This window comes from Dasypus novemcinctus, chromosome 21, assembly GCF_030445035.2.
Source record: "Dasypus novemcinctus isolate mDasNov1 chromosome 21, mDasNov1.1.hap2, whole genome shotgun sequence".
Classification (NCBI taxonomy): Eukaryota; Metazoa; Chordata; class Mammalia; order Cingulata; family Dasypodidae; genus Dasypus; species Dasypus novemcinctus.
In genome coordinates, this window is record NC_080693.1 from 62265200 (window position 1) to 62284618 (window position 19419).

General features: G+C 50.3%; 2 protein-coding genes across 9 annotated transcripts in view; one reads left to right on the plus strand and one right to left on the minus strand.

Annotated features, from left to right (window-relative positions):
* The first annotated feature begins 751 nt into the window (after positions 1-751).
* On the plus strand, positions 752-18992 carry RND2 (Rho family GTPase 2). 4 transcript variants are annotated; one of them, XR_011646895.1, is made up of 8 exons: positions 1415-1589; positions 2064-2151; positions 3033-3142; positions 3605-3739; positions 3929-4173; positions 13509-13552; positions 14019-14178; positions 16382-18992. XR_011646895.1 is itself a non-coding variant. In XM_071210677.1 (6 exons), exons 1-6 carry the CDS (start codon positions 836-838, stop codon positions 6575-6577), a joined length of 801 nt encoding a protein of 266 aa, XP_071066778.1. In that variant the 5' UTR covers positions 752-835; the 3' UTR covers positions 6578-6595. The 4 variants fall into 4 exon arrangements, 3 of the variants coding, with proteins under 3 accessions (XP_071066778.1, XP_012377460.1, XP_004484630.1); XM_071210677.1 differs by lacking the exons at positions 1415-1589; positions 13509-13552; positions 14019-14178; positions 16382-18992 and adding exons at positions 752-871; positions 6391-6595; XM_012522006.4 differs by lacking the exons at positions 13509-13552; positions 14019-14178; positions 16382-18992 and adding an exon at positions 6391-6932 and having other exon boundaries at positions 1412-1589.
* Positions 16657-19419, minus strand: part of BRCA1 (BRCA1 DNA repair associated) — an 89293-nt gene continuing 86530 nt past the window's right edge. For all 5 annotated transcript variants that reach the window (XM_058284313.1, XM_058284314.1, XM_058284312.2 and 2 more), the window contains 2 exons: positions 18715-18775; positions 16657-17856 (listed from right to left, as the gene is read on the minus strand). In XM_058284313.1, the coding sequence (XP_058140296.1) occupies positions 17744-17856; positions 18715-18775 (174 nt within the window). In that variant the 3' untranslated portion in view covers positions 16657-17743. The remainder of the gene's footprint in view (positions 17857-18714; positions 18776-19419) is intronic.

Consider the following 19419-nt stretch of genomic DNA (forward strand, 5'->3'; position numbering starts at 1 on the left):
CGGCGGGAAGAGGCGCGGCGGCGGGGCGCGGGGGGGCGGGGCCTCGCCAGCCGCCTTAAAGGGCCAGGGGCCCCGCGGCCCGCGCTGCCGGAGAGCGAAAAGTGGAGACGAGGCAAAGACCCGAGCGAGGGCATTCTTGGGAGTCATGCAGGCCGCTATTTAATTTACTTATTCATAATAAGCATTATGTAAATTTAAAAATATGTAAAGGGGCAGTCTAAAGAAAAAGCCCGAGATTGAGCTAAAAGACTTCGGAGTCCGCCGCCTGTGACCTGGAACCCAACGAGTTGTGCCTCAGGCTCTGAATCTACCCACGTGAGACCCAGAAGCAGGGGTCAAACCACTTTCAGTGTGGTCTTGCGGAGGCAAACTGGGAACATGGAGATCGAGCCTTTAAAACCTTCAATCTGTCTTCGGTTGTTAACGCTCTGTCTCTGTCTTCTGTTCTGTAAAATGGTGATGCTGTCGCTTATCCTATCTTCTCAGGGTTTTTTAGAACAAGTTACAATGAAATTTGAGAATAAGAAAACGCTCTAAAAAGGTAAAAGTTGCCATGCAAATGCAAACCAGTGGTTTGGTTATTCTTCGACTCTGGATCAAGCCTGAAACCACTTTAGAGTTTGATTCTGGCTCCTGCCGGGCTGTCTGTCATTCTGGGCAGTTCTATCTCTTCTTCTTCGTCGCCATCTCCAGCTCTCAGAAGTATCCACCAGAGGACGCAGCTCCTCCAAAACTTTCCATCCAGCGTTCGGCTGGAGGAACTCGTTTCGCGCTTCCCTGCTAGTCCAGAGCCGCTGTGAAGTCACCGCAGCCCCAGACCAAGCTGCCCGTTGCCATGGAGACGGAAAGCTATGATGTCACCACTGTCCTGGTGGGTGTGTTAGATACCGACAACCCGGATTTCCCCCAGGAACCCTTGCCGGGATTTGGGGGTGGAGGAGGGAGACGTCTCTCCCCTGCCATCTCGCGCCCCCTCGTGCTCAGAAAGTGGATGACCGCCCCCGCGTGTGTCCGCACTGGCACACTGGCATGCATGCGTGGGCACGCAAAAGGCCCGAGCCTCGCGCGTGTGCTGCCCCCCCCTCTTCCCCTGTGAACTTCGCCCGAACTCCGCCCCCCATCCCTAAGGCAGTCAAATAAATCAAAAAGCCCGTCCCAAGCCGGCAGGGTCCCTCGGATCACCCCAGCGCGCCTGAACCCAGTTCTCGGGCCTCGGTTCCCCGGTTCTCGCGCCTGGGGGGGGCCCCGCCCCGCCCAGCTTGCCTGGGGCCCCGCCCCCCGACGGCGCGGGGGCTGGGGGCGGGGCCGGGGGCGGCCGCGGTGCTGGGGGCGGGGCGGAGGGGGCCCGCGGCCCGGGGCGGGGGCTCCGCGCGGGCCCGCGAGATGCCGGTGTCCGCGGCCCGAGCGGCTGCAGCTGCAGCGGCGGGGGAGGCGGCGGCGGGGACCGGGAGGGGTGCGGCGCGGGGGGCCGGCGCGTAGCCGGGACTATGGAGGGGCAGAGCGGCCGCTGCAAGATCGTGGTGGTGGGGGACGCCGAGTGCGGCAAGACGGCGCTGCTGCAGGTGTTCGCCAAGGACGCCTACCCAGGGGTGAGGGACCCGCGGCTTGGGAGGGGGCGCTGAGTGCGCGGGGGCGGGGGACGGCGCCCGGGGGATGGACGGAAGCGGGTGCCAGGGTAGCCGGGGACGAGCGAGAGGGGCTTGGAAGACCGGGGGAGGTGCTGGGGGCTTTGGAAGGACTGCAGAGGTTTGGGGTGGGAAGAATTGAGGAGCAGGGTGAAACGGATGGGGGTTTGAGAGAATCCCGGAAGGGATGCTGGGAGTATGTCGGGGGGTCCTGGCATCGGGGAGGAGAGGAACTAGCGGCCAAAGGGATCAGGAGGGGGGTCTGGGAGCCTGGCAGAGATTCCGCGGAGGCAGCAGCTCCCGGGATCTCCCCTTTGCCAAATCCCAGATCAACTTGTGTCCAGGGGCTGGCTTGGGCCGGCGGTGGGAGTGGGAAGGGCGTTTGTCTGGGGTGGGGACTGGGGAGAGGAGCTCATCTTGACCCACCCGTGTCTGCAGAGTTATGTCCCCACCGTGTTTGAGAACTACACAGCGAGCTTTGAAATTGACAAGCGCCGCATTGAGCTCAACATGTGGGACACTTCAGGTAGCCACGTCCCCCGGGGTCACCCTGACTTCCAACGCCCCCACTTTGACCCGTTCAGTTCAACCCATTCATTCAATTCTAGGAGGAAGGGGAATCCATTTTCTGCTTTTAGGCCAGGGAAACTGAGGCAGAGCCTGCTGAGATTTACAGAGACCTTTGTCCTGAAGGAGAAAGCCCAGTATTTGAGCCCCTCCACTGGGTTCTACCTATCTGGGAGAGTTGGGAAGCAATGTTTTTTTTTTTTTTTTTTTTGAATATGTTTCTTAGAAGATAGAACTGGGTTTAGGAAAGACATTTAGAATTTCTTTCAGGGTAAGGGATGGAGGGTAGAAAACAGATTGAAATAGAGAACGCTGAGATCAAATCCCAAGAGGATGGGAGAACTCCTTCCCTGCCCTTCCTCCAACAAAGGGAACAGGTGTTTTTGTTGTGGTGGTGGTGGTTTTGTTTGTTTTTTAAAGCAAAAAAAAAAAGGGGGGGAGGGGAGGGGAAGAGGCTAGAGGGCGTCAGTCAAAGGCCAGAAGACACATGCAAAGTTTTGTGAGATATGGATAGATATCAGGAGCTTATCAAAGGAGTCCAAGCTTCAGAAAAGATTAAGTTATGACTTTCAGATAAATCCCTAAGGAAGCAGAGTTGTTTCCTGTCTGTGACAGTTTAGGAAGTTCTTCTAGCCATCTAACCTCCCTCTCTGCTCACTCACCTCTGTGTCTCCCCCTCCTTGAAGAAACAGACTCCATTATGGGTGTTAATCGCTCTTCTCTATTCTCTGCTCCCAGTATCCCCCGACCTGGATTCCTTCCTGAAGTCACCCACTCCCTTCCAGGCCTCCCCCCCACTAGTACTCTGGTCTGTCCCCTCCCTTTCTGTCTCCCCCTCAGGTTCCTCTTACTATGATAATGTCCGGCCTCTGGCCTATCCTGACTCAGACGCTGTGCTCATCTGCTTCGACATCAGCCGGCCTGAAACACTGGACAGTGTTCTCAAGAAGGTGGGAGCCTGGGCGTCAAGAAGGTGGGAGCCTGGGCGGGGGGGGGGGGGCAGGTCAGCTACCCTGAGGGGGGACTGGATGCCATCGTCTTGACACCTCAGGGGCCAGAGGGAGGTAGAGTAGGCTGGACCTGGCCGCCAGCTGGCCAGTGTGTGACACTCTGAGCCCCCCTTTCCCCCTGGAAAACAGTCCCCAGAGATCCTACCTGGCCCCTTGGTAAGAAGTGGGGTCCCCAGCCCTATAGCTCAGCCCCAGTTCTTTCCTTTCTCCCCTTCTTCCTCACCCCTACACGCTCCACGCTCGAAGCCCAAGCTCACCATTCCCACCTTCCTCCCACACCAGAGTGCAGAGGGGTGCCTGGTTTCTGTATGTCCTGGGGAGGGTGTCCTCCTGGCATGGAAGAAGGATTCATTCTATGCCACCTGCTACCCCTCCATAACTCTATTTTCTTGCCCCGAATAGTGGCAGGGGGAGACTCAGGAGTTTTGCCCCAATGCCAAGGTTGTGCTGGTTGGCTGCAAACTGGACATGCGCACTGACCTGGCCACACTGAGGGAGCTGTCCAAGCAGAGGCTTATCCCCGTTACACATGAACAGGTGGGACCCTTGACCTCTGACCCAATTCCAGCTTACACCTCTCGACCGCTGCCCTTCTCGAAATCTAATTTGAAAACCCCTTACCTGGTTCATCCTTTGCCCTGGCCTCTGACCTCTGACCTGAACCCTGCTCCAGCCCTGACCTTCAGCCCCAGCCCCCTATCTTTCTCCCACGCTCTTGCCTTCCAGGGCAGCGTGCTGGCCAAGCAGGTGGGGGCCGTGTCCTACGTCGAGTGCTCCTCCCGTTCATCTGAACGCAGCGTCAGGGATGTCTTCCACGTGGCCACAGTCGCCTCCCTTGGCCGTGGCCACCGGCAGCTGCGCCGTACTGACTCACGCCGGGGACTGCAGCGGTCCACTCAGCTGTCCGGTCGGCCAGATCGGGGGAACGAGGGAGAGATACACAAGGATCGAGCCAAGAGCTGCAACCTCATGTGAGGGGTTGGGGTGGGGCAGAATGTGAGGAGGGGTGGTGAGAGGCACCCCCGAGAGGAGGAAGTCTGGTTCCCCTGCCTGCACTGGGGCTTCCTGACCTCCTGACCCTGGCTGGGAGTTCAGGGCAGGCAGACTGGGCTGTTCTCCTGGGCAGGGGCTTGGAGAGCAGAGGGTGTCACCACTCCCCATAGCCTTATTCTCCCTCCTCTCTCCAGGCAGCTGAAGGGGCTAAGGGGCAGGCATCTGGGGCATGAGCAGGGATGGGGCAGGTGGGGGGTGGGGAAGCTGGCATTAAGCGGTGACCTTGGTCAAGTCTCAGTCTATGAATGGTGCCTTCCCTCCCTCCCCACCCCCGATCCCCATATCCTGCTCCTGCCTTCCTTCCCTAAGGAAAGTGTCCATTCTTTGACCTTCCCTCTGCCTCTCCTCTCACTTCTAGAGCTGTTCTCACTCTCCCTAACCTCCAGGCAACATGCACTAAATTAAAAAGCAAGGAGAAACCCATCCCCTATCTACCCAGCAGCCCCAGCTCCCTCCCTCCTTTCCCCCAGCATCCCCAAATAAAGCCCATGTCCATGGAAAACGGCTGTGGCTTTAATTTTGTTTTTGTTTTGTTTTGTTTTAAACCTGTCTCTAGCAGCAAGTGGGAAAGTTAGACCTCAGGAAGAACTTTCTTGTCCTTGCCCACAGATGGAGCAAAGGAATAAGTCATGGGTTGCATCAGAAGTATCCTTTCAGGAACCAGAGGTGGTGGGATGGGAGAAGGAGTTTTCCTGAGAATGTTCATCCCAGTTAATGAGCCAGACAAGCCTCGGGCGTTAGGGGTTTTGAGTGGACTGATGTGCAATTGCTCAGCGTTACTCAGCCCAGCTGAAGCCCCTGCTAGTGCGGGACGGGTCCTTTTCAAGCGGTCCAGGCCCCTTGATCCCCATCCACCCCTGGCTTGGAGCCTGCTGGTGCCCTAGGCTCCATGCAGGGGGAAGTTTCTTCAGGGAAAAGCAGTTTGATTCTGGGGTCCCCTTGGAGGCTGGGGAAGAGGCTCGCTCCCTCTTTCTTTGCTGAGCACCTTGAGGATTGGGGGGGGCATCAGCTGTGAGTGTCGGGTCACCCCCATCTCTTAGAGGAGGGCTGGTGGCAGGGCTGGCTGGAGCACTTGTTGTCAGGAAGGACAGTGCGGGTCTGTTTTCTCGGGAGTCTGGTTTCAGATTGTCCTGTATTCCCTCCCTGGCTCTCATCCCACTGGCCTCTTTTCAGTGACATTCTCCCCCAGGAACCATCCCTGGACCTCCCCTCCCCCAGCCCCAGCGGGGGTGCTTGCAGACACACTTTGGGAGAGAACACAGACATGACCCTCCCGCCTGCTGAGATCCCACCCTCCTTTGCAGGCCATCCCTCCTCATTCACTCAGCAAATACATACTGAGGACCAACTAACTGGGTGCCAGACGCTGGCCTGGGAGACTGAGAGGACCAGTCTCTGTGCCTCTGGAGGCCAGCCTGGCGGGGAAGAGAGGTAGCCCTGGTGTGGTGGTGTCTGACAGAAGGATGTACATGCAGGGTGCCGCGGGGAGCTCCCACCAGCTTGGGAGGGCAGTCTTCTGAGCCAGGTCCCGAGGGCTGAAGAGGAGTTTGTCAGGCAGAGAAAGGGCAGAGAGTTCAGCATGTGCAGACACGTGGAGGTGAGAAAGAACGTGGCATGTTTGGGCTCCCGTGGCGGGAGGACAGGAGACAAGGCTGGAAAGGTCCATTGAGGCCCCTGCGGGACCCACAAGGTCACATCTGAGGATGTGAGGAGCTCCCAGGGCTTTCACGCAGAGAACGGAGGGATCAGATTTGTATTTTGGATAGACAGTCAGCTGGATGTGGTACTGGGGCTGGGGGACTTCGCTGTGAGGCCTGTCATTTTCAAGCTCTTCTCCCTGTGCCAGGCCCTATTTGAGAGGCTTATTCCTTCCCACTCCCTGGCTCAACAGGTGCCCCTCCCAAACCCCCTCCTGCTTGACTCCTCTTCTGGTCTCTCAGCCATTCTTCTAGAGGATTCTGGGACAGTTTCAAGGGCACTGGGCCTTAAGCCAGCCCTCACCACAGCCCGCAACCTGAGCCCTGGTGAGGGGTGGATGCTGAGACCCTCCCCAGGAACCCCCAGTCCTGGACTGAGGGTGGTGGAGAGAGGTGGGTCCCCATCTGGTCCCAGAAGGATGACTCTTTCCTCCACAGGGACCTGCCGACACCATTGGCTCGGGATTTGTGGCCATGTGGCTTACCCACTTTGGACTTGGGTACAAAACAGGCTCGTGTCTGCAACCACCAAAGTGCAGGGTGTGTGTGTCCCTTCTCTTCTCCCAGCCTCTCTCTCCTGCCATTTGCACTCAGGGAATGCAAAAGCATTTCAATATCCGCCTAAAGCAAACATAATTAGAAAGATAAATCAGCTGGAGAAATCCTCAAAGTTTAATACATTTATACACCACCAGGATTGGATTTCGGTCCCTCTCTGCCAGACGTGTTATTTTATTTCAGGGGGAGGGGTGTACCTCTGGGATGAGGAGCCCAATGGGTGGGAGGAAGGATTGGGGCTGTTCCTCTATCCTCAAAGGTCCCTGCAGGCTGAAGGGAAGAGGACCTTGCCCATCCCCACCCCAGATGCGGGAGTCAGACCCAGTTCCCCCTCTGCAGCTGTTTCCCCCACAATTTAGACACCCGCTTGGGAAACAATGTAGCCTCGTTAATCATTTAATGAAATAAACAACTAATCATGCTGTGATGCTGCCAGTGCCTCTTAATGTTGACAATCAGCTGTCCCAGAGGGAGGAGGATGGGACTGGGATGGCTCACTAACCCCTGACCTGCTTCAGCTGACACAGGGTCCTCCAGTCATGGAACCAGCTTGAGATTTGGACGCAGGGGTCCAAGGGCCTGGGGTGCTACCTCAGCCGCGTCCTCCCCGGGGAGTCTGGCAAGGCCCTGCACCTGTCTGAACCTCAGTTTTCACATCTGGAAAGGGAAGCTGATCGTCTCGTCTACCTCACCATGAGAGGAGAAGAGATGTAGAAAAGCTGTTTGACCCTCTGAAAGGGGCTGAGCTGATGGCAACCTTTATTTTTTACCACCAGGACATCCAAGCTTGAGTCCTCCTGAGCTGGGCTGGAGGGAATCAGGGAAGACTTTTTCGAGGGGACATTTTGTGCCTGATTCAAAGGCAGGAGGAAGTCCAGAGGACAGGAATGGGGAGGCCACTTGTCCCCACACCTATCCAGGGGGCTGAACCTCCACTATTTTTTCTGAGGTCTCTGGGCAAGGACCCCACGATGGGACAGTGACCCTGGACCCATCCAGACTCAGCTGATCCCTCTGGTCCAGGTCCTGCAGGCTGAGGCAGGGAGGGGAGGGGGTCATGTCCCTGAGATTCCCCGGTGGCCAACACGACGCTGGCAGGCAATCCCAGGCCAGCTCTCTCCTGCTTCACCCCCTTTTCCTCAGGAAAGACATTCAGCTCCTCTGAGCGCCCCTTTCCTTTCCTGCCAACAAAGGAATTTCTTCTACCCTGTGCGGCCCCTCACCCCCTCCCCGCTTCCAGCCGGGTTCCCAGGTCTCCATCTCTAGTCAACCCCCTCTTCCCTCTCCTCCAGGCTGGGGATGAAGGTCAGAGAAGGGAGGCTCTGGGTCCTGAGGCGTGGGGCGATTCCCAAGCAGCTACCCCCAGAAGCCAGAGCCACAAGAGGCAGAGTGCCCTCCCCCCAAGAAAATGCCTGTGCTGTTGACTCCTAAATAACAGATGTCTGTCTGCATATTAATGAGATTGGACGAATAATTGGTGAGGTTTTCATTCAGTGTCAGAATGAACCCGGAGGCCTTATGTTCGCACACAGACACCCACTCACCCTCTGTGCTCCCCTTCCCCCAGAGCACAATGAAACAGCCACAGACACTGGCAGGCTGGACCCACAAAGGGGAGGCGCGCACGGGGAGCTGGGAGAGGGGGTCAGCAGGAGGGAGGTCCCCCACCGTCTGGGTTTATGGGAGGTTTCTTCCTCTTGATCTCTGTCACCCCACCCCCACCCCACCCCCCAGGGGTAAAAGCTTGCCTTGGTGAGAATTTACCACCATGAAGAAGCCGTCTGGGGAAGGTGAGACCCAAAGGGTAGAGAAGGATCTGGGGGAGGCCGAGCCACAAAGCAGTGGCTTCTTACAGGGAGGTTGTGCTTCACTTGAGCCCAGAACCAACAGCCCCTGACCTGTGTTAGCGGGGTGCCAGGGTGTGAGGTGGGAGAAGGGAGGTTTGGAGTCAGACAGCTGCCATTTGTCAGCTGAGTGCTCTTACGCATGTAACCCAACCTCTCTGTGCCTCAGCCTCCTTGTCTCTGAGAACACCTTGGAGGCTGAAAGGATGGAATGAGGGAAAGTGTGCCCTGTTGTCTGTCTTCATCACTGGTTTATAACAGGGCTCCCCACATATTTGGGCCCTCCCCACCTAGCCCTAAAACACTCAGCGACAGTTTCCAAACTGCTGCCTCTCCTGCCAGACCCACCCCTGTTAGGGCAGGGGTTAATTAGAAGCTTAGTAATTATCCTGGCTGCCTGGAAACCAAAGGAAAAGGTACAGAGGGGCGGGGGCAGAGAAAGCAGACACAGGCAGGCACAGGAGCGACAGCAATGGAGCAGAAGGAGGGAGACCACGGGGACAGAAGCTGCACCGTGGGCACAGGAGGAGGCATTTCAGGGCAGTGGCAGGAGCTTAGGCACAAGCAGCTAGAATCTGTACGCTAGGTTCGCCCAGCTCTGCCATGAACTTGTGGTTTGACCCTAGCAAGTCTCACCGCTTTTCAGCACCTCGGTCTCCCCATCTGTAAAATAAGGAGGTTGTTTTGCTTTCTCAGGTTTCCTCTCGCGTGAAAACAAGGGTCCCAGTGGCCTGGGGGAGGAAGGCAGGGGAGGTGGGTTGTGCCCCCAACACTGTTGTCCATCACTCACTCTGTCTGCTCTCTCCCCCAGTAAACGGACCTGCTGCTCCAGCAAACAACTGTCCATTGTGTCCTAATGAGGGAAGAGCAGGGAAAACCAATCGCTTATGATGCAAATGAGCTGCAGCCTTCTCGCATTCACTGAGGGCCTCTCTTGTGCCCAGGCCCAGCCCTGTCCCAGTTGGGCCTTTCTCCTTAGCCCCAGTTCCCATCTGGTCCTGGAGGAGAAGGGGCGGGGAGTAGGGGGGAGACCCAGACTGGCCTTCCTCCCATTGTCCCTCAGAGCCAGCCCCAGCCCTTCTCTCCACACCCTTAGGGCTGCCAGTGAGGCTCAGGCTTTCTGTCCCTCTGTCCATCGCCGCACCCCACAGTCCTCAGTGGCACAGGAAAGCTGCTGAGGCCTCAACAAAAAGTTGAGGAGGAATGAGGCTGGTGTCGAGGTAAAGGCTGAAAATTGAGAGCTGGCCTGGTGCAAAGAGGACAAGCCCCGTGCTATCAGATGAAGCTGGGAGAGAAGGCTTGCGCTTGCAACACATGTCGGTTAATTCTCAAAGAATATGTGGTGGGAGAGATCAGTGCTTTCCCCCAACACAGCCCTGTCCTCCCTGGGGCCACATTTTTAGGAATTTACTTCTTAAACTCCTATGGGGATTTTCTTTTCAATTTCTTTGCCATGTGGTTAGAAACCAAAGGGGGCTCCTGCACAGATCTTGGTTTCCATGGCTTTCTCTACCTCTGTGGAGTTGGAGGTGATTCCGTCAGCAGGCTTCTAACCTTGGGGGCTGCAAAGGGCCCTGAGACGACAACACAATCCCTTGCCCTCCAGGAAAGATGTCCGCTCCCCAGACCCCAGGGACAGGGTTTGCCAAGAGATTTTCTACTTACTTGGTACTAGCTTCTTCCAGAGCCCTATAGTCTAATAGCTGGGAAGACCCTTATAAATTATAACTTGAGCTACTCTTGCTAATATATACTACCATTTAGTTTTATGTGGTTTTCAAGAGAAGATGGCAAGCATCTGCTTACCTGGTATATCTGTTATCTTTGACTCACTCTCTCTCCCTTCCTTAATCTAGGACATGTGGTAGTGTTTAAACACACACACACAAACAAGCCTTCTGGAATTAGCCAATACCAACTGCTGCAACATAGCAGAGAAAAAATTTTGCAGGGTCACAGATTTTCTTACCTTCCCGGCTCCTACCCTCACTCAACTGGAGTCCATACTTCCTCTCTCCCAGAAAAAACACAGCCCGGACAGCATAACGAGGGCATTTCTGTCTGTGGCCAAATGAACAGAGACTCCTGGGCTGGTTAGTTCTAGGTCTGCCACTAACTCACAAGGTGACTTTGACAAGGCCTTAGATCTCAGTTTTATCATCTGTAAAGCAGGTATTGCAATTTCTACCCTAGCCACTTCCTAGGGAGTAAGTGAGCAAAAAGAGAGGATGGTTGTGTTTTAAACTTGCAAAGGGAATATCATGAACATCATGATTTTCCCAGTGAACAGTGGCAGTAGTCTTTTGGTCCATCTTAAGTGTTTGGCCTGAAGGAGGCCTCACTAGAGGACCTGTGGGTCTGAGTAATCACGAAGGGGAATACTTTTGTTAGGCAAAGGAGAATTAAGGAGGAAATCCTTAGGTGTGGATTTAGAAGAGGAGAGAATGATTCTTGGACACTTAGCTCCTTTAAATTGCTTTGGGAAGAAATCAAAGTCCTAAAAAAATGGATGTGAGAGACTGAAGGGAATTAGCCAGTGGTAGAACATGGCTGGAAACACTGGGTGTTCCAGGGGTCAAAGTTCTCAAAGGTGGGGTCAGCAGCTGGATAAGTCCTGCGGGAGTGCATTCATTCATCCTTCATTCATCCAGCAAAGACTTCTTGGGTGCCTAACAAGGCCCAGACCTGGGCTATTACAAAGATAAAAAAATGCTAATCCTAATCTTGCCCGTAGGACTAGTCAAAAAGAGCAGAGAGAATATGTACATGAATAACTTATAATCAATTGAAGAAAGTATCATAAATCAAGCAAAACTGGGGTATTCTGAAGGGAGAGAGTTTCTGGCCCAGAAGACCTGGAGAAAGCTCTGTGGAGGAGGCAGGGTGGGCAGGACTGGGGCCTGTGAAGACGGCAGGACAGGACTCGCCCAGCAGAAGATACAGTGTGACCCACCATCTGTGGGTCCCCATAATTGGAGGTCAGGGTGTTTGAAAGGGAGCAGCAGGCAACGCATTGGAGAGGTTGGGTTTGGGTTTGGGATGAAGGGTGTGAGGAGAATGGGTGGGCAGAGAGGGTCAGAGAAATGTATCCTTAGAGGACTTACATTGCTTCTCTTTCTGGGCTAGGTGCCCCTTCCCCCAATTCTGGCAGCTGGGGGTTCCCATCCGGGTCTTCTGGAATCTGGCTTCCTTTTCACCTGGTCAAAGCCTATTCTAGCCCTAAAGCTCAGTTTGAGGTCCCTTCCCCAAAGCTCCCACTACAGCAGGCAGAGTCTGACCCGCCATGCCGGGCTTCTGAACTGCAATTCTGCAAAGGTTTTCTGTGGCTTTCATGCCTCACCCATTGAATAGTAAGTTGAAGTCCAGAAATGGAGCTTTTCTCCCTCTCTTCCATGTGTTTGAGCATGTGTACACAGACACACAAATAGGCTACCCCTGGGCGGGTAGTCATCCCCCAATCACTAACCTTGTTCTTTGCTGCCTCCCAGGACGTTCCCACATAATGCACTGGAAAGAGAATGGGCTATAGCCTTGGAGAAATCTTTGTTTGAAAGCAGCTTTTGCTATTTCCTTTTTTTTTTTTTTAAGATTTCATTTATTTATTTCTTCCCACCCCCTTTTTGTTTGCACTTGCTGTGTCTGTTCATCTTCCTTGTTCTTTAGGAGGCACCAGGGGCCTCCGATGTGGGAGGGAGGCACCTAATCTTTTGAGCCACCTCCGCTCCCTGCTTTGTTGTAGCTCTCATTTTGCTTTTCCTCCTGTCTCTTGTTGCATCATCTTGTTGCGTCAGCTCGCTGTCTTCTTCAGGAAGTACCAGGAACAGAACCAGTGACTTCCTTTGTGGTAGGTGGGAGCCCAGTCATTTGAGCCGCACCTGCGTCCCTGCCATTTCTTTTTTTAAAAGATATTTATTTATTTATCTCTCCTCACCCCCTCATTGTTTGCACTTGCTGTGTCTGTTTATCTTCTTTGTTTCTTTAGGAGGCATCAGGAACAGAGGCATCAGGAACTGAACTTGGAATCTCCGATGTGGGAGGGAGGCGCCTAATTTAAGCCACCTGTCTCCTGCTTTGTTGTGCCTCTTGTTTTGTCTTTCCTCAAGCGTCTCTTTTTGTGTCATCTTGTTGTGTCAGCTTTCTGTACCTGCCCATCATGCCAGCTTGCTGTCCTGCTTGTCCTCTTTTAGGAAGCACCAGGAACCTCTGCTCCTTGCTTTGTTGTGTCTCTCGTTATGTTTTTCTTCTTGTGGATCTTGTTGCATCATCTTGTTGTGACAATTTGCCATGCCTGCCTCGTCGAGCCAGCTCACTGTCTTCTTTAGTAGGTACTGGGAACCAAATCATGGACCTCCCATGTGGTAGGTGGGAGCCTAATCACTTGAGCCACATCCACTTCCCCCTGCCATTTCTTTTTGTTACGTGAACTTGAGCAAGTAGTTTGACTTCTCAAAGCCTCATTTTTTTCTTTCGTATGTGGTGAATATTGAGGGGCACTTAGTTGGAATGTGACATGATAGCCATTAATGGTTATAATTGTTGCTTGAGAGCTGGCAAGATCAGATGGTCCACAGAACCCAGAGCTGGGATTCCATTCTCCCTCCTTTTTTATTAGAGCAGTTGTAGATTTTTAGAAACACCTCCTTCTTTTTTCTTTAAGGATACCGGGAACTGAACCCATGCATGGGACCCGCTCCTCCCTCCTTCCCTTCAATGTAGCCATCCTCTCGGCCCTTCTGCCTCCTTTGGTGGTTTTGTGCTCCTTGGACCTTTCCAACCACTACAGACCTGCCTTGTCTCTCTCCCTCCAGGCAGGCTTTTTCCTTTTCCCACTGAGAGCTCTGCTGTTGGCTGACTCTAACTAGGTATGGGCTGTCTGTGCCTTGCACATCATTAGTCAATAAAGATAAATTACAAAATCATTTGTTTTATTTGTTCTTGTTACCTCCAGGGCTGTCTGAAATTGCCTTTCTTTTGAAAGCCACATTTGCATATCTCTATGCAGGAGTCAAAGGCTGCAGCTGTGGTTTCACTACAATTTAAATATTAATAAAACCTCCTAAAACTCTAGCTGTTTTTTTTAAAGCAGTCTGGCCCTTCTGCTCCTAGGCTGCTAATATAATTTAATCTTGCCCTTTTCTTTTTATTTGCTTAAAGGGCCATTTTAGAGTTAACTGAAGCCTGCTGCTACAATCTTGTAGGTAAGAACCACTTACCAGCCAACGAATCTTATTTTTCTTTAAAAGGCCTAGAATCACCTCTCCTGGAGACAAAAGAATAGACCATAGGTAACATTTTATACCAATCAGGAGCACCTTACACTAAGCCAGTGGTTCTCAAACTTGAGTATACCCCCTCATAATCATAGACTATGGGAGTGGGAACCCATATCGAGTTTCTGTTTCAGTAGGTTTGGGGTGAGGCCTGGGAATTTGCATTTCTAACAACTTCCTAGTGATTCTGTGGTGTCCCGGGACAGGATGGTCAGAGGACCACACTTTGAGAATCACTGCAGGAAGCTGCCTGTTAAACTGCTTTATCACTCTGGGTCCTTAGCTCTTGGTCTCCAAAGTTCTTGTTTCCAAAACACCATAATGTGGGGAGAGTCTAGTTCTGGGTTTCTTCTAGCCTCTTAAACCATTCCCTACATTTTGTGTTTGTTTTTAGGAGGTGCCAGGGATTGACAGGGACCCTGTATAGGGAAAGCGGCACTCAGACCACTGAGCTATACCTGCTTCCTGCATTCTCTACATTCTTCTGATCATCCAGACTCAAATATTTGAGTGTCAGCACTTTACACCTCCGCAACAAACCCTGCTCTCCACAGGTACTGTCTCCAGTTCACCTACTTAATTTCCCATTTGCCCAGATGCATTTTACGTTTCTCCTTTTTATGGGCAGATTTACCGGCCGTTTGGGGGCTTGTGGAGCTAAGCATCACTGAAGTACAGCAAAGGAAAGCCCCCACATTCCCTGGTTAGCAGGCCCCCGTTTTCTCAGGTTTCTTTGGGTAGATCTGCAGTTCCCCCTCACTCTGCCTTTCCCTCTGTGCCCTGTGCTGTCTGCCTCTGGGGCTGCCCTTATCTGCTCCTCACAGCCTTCACAGGATACATTCTGGGCAGCTTGACTCCTTCCGCTCCAACCACCCCAACACTGATTCCTTTCTTTTTCTCCTGCATGTTTTTGAGCCGATACTTTGTTGATGACTCTGGTTGCATTTTTAGGAGGGAGCTAATCTGCCAGCGCTCTTTCCTGGGCTTGCATGATAATCTTCCCTCTTCCTTTCCAGAAGTTTCTGCAAACTTCCTTTGCAGTTCATTTTGTGAGATAGTCCATACAGGAACTAGTTCCCAAGTGCTGCTGTGTCCAGAGAAGGCTAAAGACTGTGGGGTGGAAAGTGGGAGGATATCTTAAAGTCAGAGGTCAAGGAACAAGTAGTTGATTCCATTATCAGATAAGATTCCTAAACCAGGCCAGGCAGTGTGAACACAGAGCCAGAAGTTGACTTCCGAGAAAGATTAAGCAGAGGTCAAAACAGATGGGGTGTGTATTTGTTAGACCTTGAGGAACAATTAATGTATCTGTCACCTCTGCCTTCAGTCAGGATTCCCGGAAAGGCAGGCTGCACTAGGTGAATGCTGCATTAAAATTTTTTTTTTTATCAATCCATCACTGATGGGAGCAACAGGCTGAGGCCTGACTCACTCCTAGGGCCCAGTAAGCCATGGCTGGTCAGTGGAAATGCAACACTGTGCAATGAAGAGAGGGCCACTTGCACTTCTGCCTGCTTTTACCACTGAAATTGAGACCCCTCATCTCCCTGGCAGGTAGACAGGGAGCTGCCATGGGCTCTAGAAAGGACACACTGTAGGTAAAGCTAAATTGGAAGCTTTGACAACTGGTAAGATATGCAATCATAAACTGGGAGGCTAGAAGGGAGTGGAGACAGATATAGCCACGACCCAATCCTGTAAGCTTTGCCTGACACAGGACTGCTCTCCCAAGCAGAAACCTTCTACTACCTTTCACCATGGCCCATAAAGGGTAAGCAAAAAGTGCTGGTTTCCCTCACAACCAATTCCTTTCCCAAAATTCTCCTGAGGCTTGACCTGGTACCTTTAGTCCTAGGGTCAGTGCCTGAATCAGGTGGAAAGCTGAATGATGAAATGGTTCAGATTTCTGTGCACTCATTAACTAGCTGTAGAAACTGAGAAAAATCTTTTAAGTAAGGAAACTGGGTCTCAGTTTCCATTTTTCAAATGAGGTGATGAATAGCCACTTCACAGGAGTGATGAAGACTACATGAAATTAAGATGTAATAAATGGCAGTTAATTCCATTTTCTGTACTCTTCCCTCAGCCCCATCCCCACCCTCCTTGCAAAAATGGCAGTACTGAGTCATGTGATGGTTTCATTCTCGTTGCCTCAAAGAGGATTCCAATTTCTGTAGTGTGAGAACCAGGAAATGATATCGAGTGTTATCTGTGAGTTAAGTCTGCTAAATAGGAGTGATGGGCAGAACTCTACAGATACCTACAACAGGCCCCCCTCCCGGTTCCCCTAGAATCCTGTCCCCCTGTTATTCAAACACTAATTCTAATCTAAGCACTACTGTGAAGGGACTCTACAATTGTAGTTAAGGTTATGGACCTAAAATAGGGAGATTAACCTGGATTACTCAGTGGGCCCAATCTAATCACTTGGACCCTCAAAAGCAGGAAAATTTCTCTGGCAGTAGTTAGAGAGATGCAGTAGGAGAGGTGAGACAGAAGAGGTGGTCAAGGAGATTCAAAGTGTAAAAAAGACTTGGCCTGCTGCTGTTGGCTTTGAAGATGGAGGTGAGGGGTCATGAGACAGAGAATGTAGGCAGCCTCTAAAAACTGAGAACTCTGGCCAAAAACAAGGAAATGGGGATCTCAGTACTATAACTTCAAGGAACTGGATTTGACCAGCTATCTAAATGAACCTGGAAGTGGATTCATCCCCATTCTCTAGAAAGGAATGCAGCACTGCTGACATCTTGATTTCAGCCTTGTGAAACTGGAAGCCAAGAAAACCACCAAGTCAACTTGGACTTCTGACCTACAGAAATGTGAGATAATAAATGGGTGTTGTTTTAAGCCACTAAATCTGTGAGAATTTGTTATGGTAGCAACAGAAAACACAGTAAGTAACCAATGTAAGTAACCTCAATAATTCTCGAAGGTAGGTACTACTATTATTAACATTTTACAACTGAGGAAACTGAAGCACAGTGGAAAGACTCTGAGAAAGCCTGCAGATTTAAGTCTCAAAAACAGTAACATTTGGTACAAGTGTTTGCTACCCAGTTTATTTGCAGGTAAACAGCACAACATTTACAAACATTTTTTACAATCAAGTCTGCAGTGCCCTCACACACTGGTGGGGGGGGGGTAGGGAAGAACTAGGACTCTTCCAACAGCTATAAACAGTGCTGGAAAATGAGTTTATGAAAAACACTTTCTCTTCCTTCAGCAAGCAAATTATTTATGAAGCTGTACAATTCAGCAAAAGGGAACAAAGGGAAAAAAATTACCTCTAGGAAAGCAACAGCTCCTTTCCTGGTGGGATCCATCATTTTACAGACATGAAATATTCATATCAGAGATCTTGTATTTTTGAAAGGAACGAGTTACACATCAAAGCTACAACAATAAACACTTTATTTATTACTAATGGGGAATTAGGAGATTCTCTTTGGACACAGATCTTGAAAGGATTCTGCTGTTTCAGAGCATATCAATGCTAAGGTCCTTAGACCATAGCCCAGACTTTTGGAGATCAGGGCTTTAGCATGACTCCCTTGTCCTGTAATTAACAATCATATTTCATGTTCCCATTCACTACATGCTCTTAATCCCCTCCAACAATTAAGAGCTGCCTGAGGGCTACACTTATTTAATACTCTCCTTCCATTGAAGGGTCTGATTCTGGGCCTTTATGCACATGGGGTTCCAAAGAAACAAGCCAGGAAGACCATCTATTCTCTAGACGCCAAATCACTCTGTTTTTTCAGACCTAAGCTAACTTTGTTTCCCAAGAGCCCTAGTACCAGGACTAGGGCTGATAAATAATGAATCAGCATCTTCCTCAATTGGTGTTTAAATTCTTTTCAGGTGAAAAATTACTATAATTTTGTGCTTATGGCAGATTTCAAAGGAAGATTTAAAGGAGAACATCTTTAAGGGATCCTCATATAGGGAGAAGTTTATTTCAGGCTGATGAATGTAAAATACTTAGTAACTGAGCCTGTGGAGGGGCTAAAGAGTGAAAGTTGCTCCCAGGGCCTAGAAAGGCCAATCCTTAAGCTCATTTTTAGGGTCCATGGAGGCAGGCTCTATATACACAGTTGGCTGGAATCAGCAACAACTCTAGGGCATCTGGGGTATCAGGTATGTGTCCAGTTCCTGGCGCTGGTAGAGGGCTACGCTGTCCAACACCCACTCTCGGGTCACCACAGGTGCCTCACACACCTGCCCAATTGCTGGGGATAAAAAACAAAAGGAGAGATTAGTTTCAATTCACATTCTTCCAGACCAAGACTTGTCAGTTTACTCCAGGGACCTGGTTATATGAGTTCTTAGGGTTAGTCAGGTCAGAGCAAAATTGTTGATCCTGGCAATGTTTCAGGACATAGGATCTTACACAGAAGCCTGAGGAGCGGCTGCTGGTGAAAGCCCACAGCCTCTGGCAGCTTTTTATTAAGCTGGAGCTTCAATCTGTTAAGGGCAAAACCACCAGAGAGAGAAGAACAGCACTGAAATTTAATGATGTGGAAAAAGGCTTGCAATATCTTAAGTAAGAAGGCAAAATGGTATGATGAGGATGTTCCCATCTGTAATTAATACATGTGTGTGTACATATATATACACATGCCTAGAAGGATTTTATGGTGTTCATCTAAGTAGTGGGATTATTGAGATTATTTTATTGTTTTTGTGCTGGTTTATATTTTCTGCGAACATATTAACATGATTAAATTAACATGTTATTAACATGATTAAGCATTTAATTAACATGATTAAAATAATCATCCCCCAAGTGGAAACAGTTCATGCATTACTTTTTATTTTTAAGGAGTTAATGGGGATTGAACCCAGGACCTTCACACGAAAGCAGGTGCTCAAACCACTGAGTTCCACCTGCTTCTCATGCATTATTTTCATAACACAAAAACAACAAAAAGTTTTAAAGTCATTTTGGCCATTCTTTCATATGACAAATATTTACTGAGCACCTACAACATGCTAAGAAATGTACTGATCAAGTACTCGGTCACCTGTAGAGAACCAAACTGTTCCAACAGGACCCCACATGACATGGGCACATGCAGGTACCTTACCGAGGAAGCCACTGTCCTCTGTCCAGGCATCTGGCTGCACAACCACAACTGGGTGAGTACCCTATATCCTCAGGGAAAAACAGCACTGGTGTCAGAGAAGGAATTTGGGAACAGCCACTTTACCATTTTTTTTTTTATTCTTTTAAATTTGTTTATTGTGTTAAAATGTACATGATATAAAATTTACAATGATTTTTAAGTGTACAATTCAGTGGCATTAAGTACACTCACAATGTTGTACAAGTATTATTTCCAAAACCCTTTCATTACCCAAAAAACTCTGGACCAATCAAGCAATTAACTTTCCATTTTCCCCTCCCCGCAGACCCTGGTAACTTTCAATATATTTTCTGTCTCTATGAACTTGCCTCTTATAGATATTTCAAATAAGTGGAATCATACAATATTTATCCTTTTCTGACTGGCTTATTTCACTAGCATAATGTTTTCAAGGCCCATCCATGTTGTAGCATGTATCAGAACTATAATCCTTTTAAATGGCCAAATAATATTCCATTGTATAGATATACCACATTTTCTTAATTTATTCATCTGTTTTAGATGCTTGGGTTGTTTTCACCTTTTGGCAATTATAAATAATGCTGTTATGAACACTGGTATACAAATTTCTGTTGAGTCCCTGTTTTCAATTCTTTTGGTTATATACCTAGGAGCAGAATTTCTGGGTTATATGGTAATTCTAGC

What these genes read in the sequence shown, in the direction of transcription:
- RND2 (XM_012522006.4), top strand. Translation starts at nt 1,488, where the DNA reads ATGGAGGGGCAGAGCGGCCGCTGCAAGATCGTGGTGGTGGGGGACGCC. An exon ending in TGGACAGTGTTCTCAAGAAG is followed by an intron (nt 3,143 to 3,604) that starts GTGGGAGCCTGG and finishes TGCCCCGAATAG; the next exon opens with TGGCAGGGGGAGACTCAGGA. An exon ending in GCCAAGAGCTGCAACCTCAT is followed by an intron (nt 4,174 to 6,390) that starts GTGAGGGGTTGG and finishes TTTCCTCCACAG; the next exon opens with GGACCTGCCGACACCATTGG.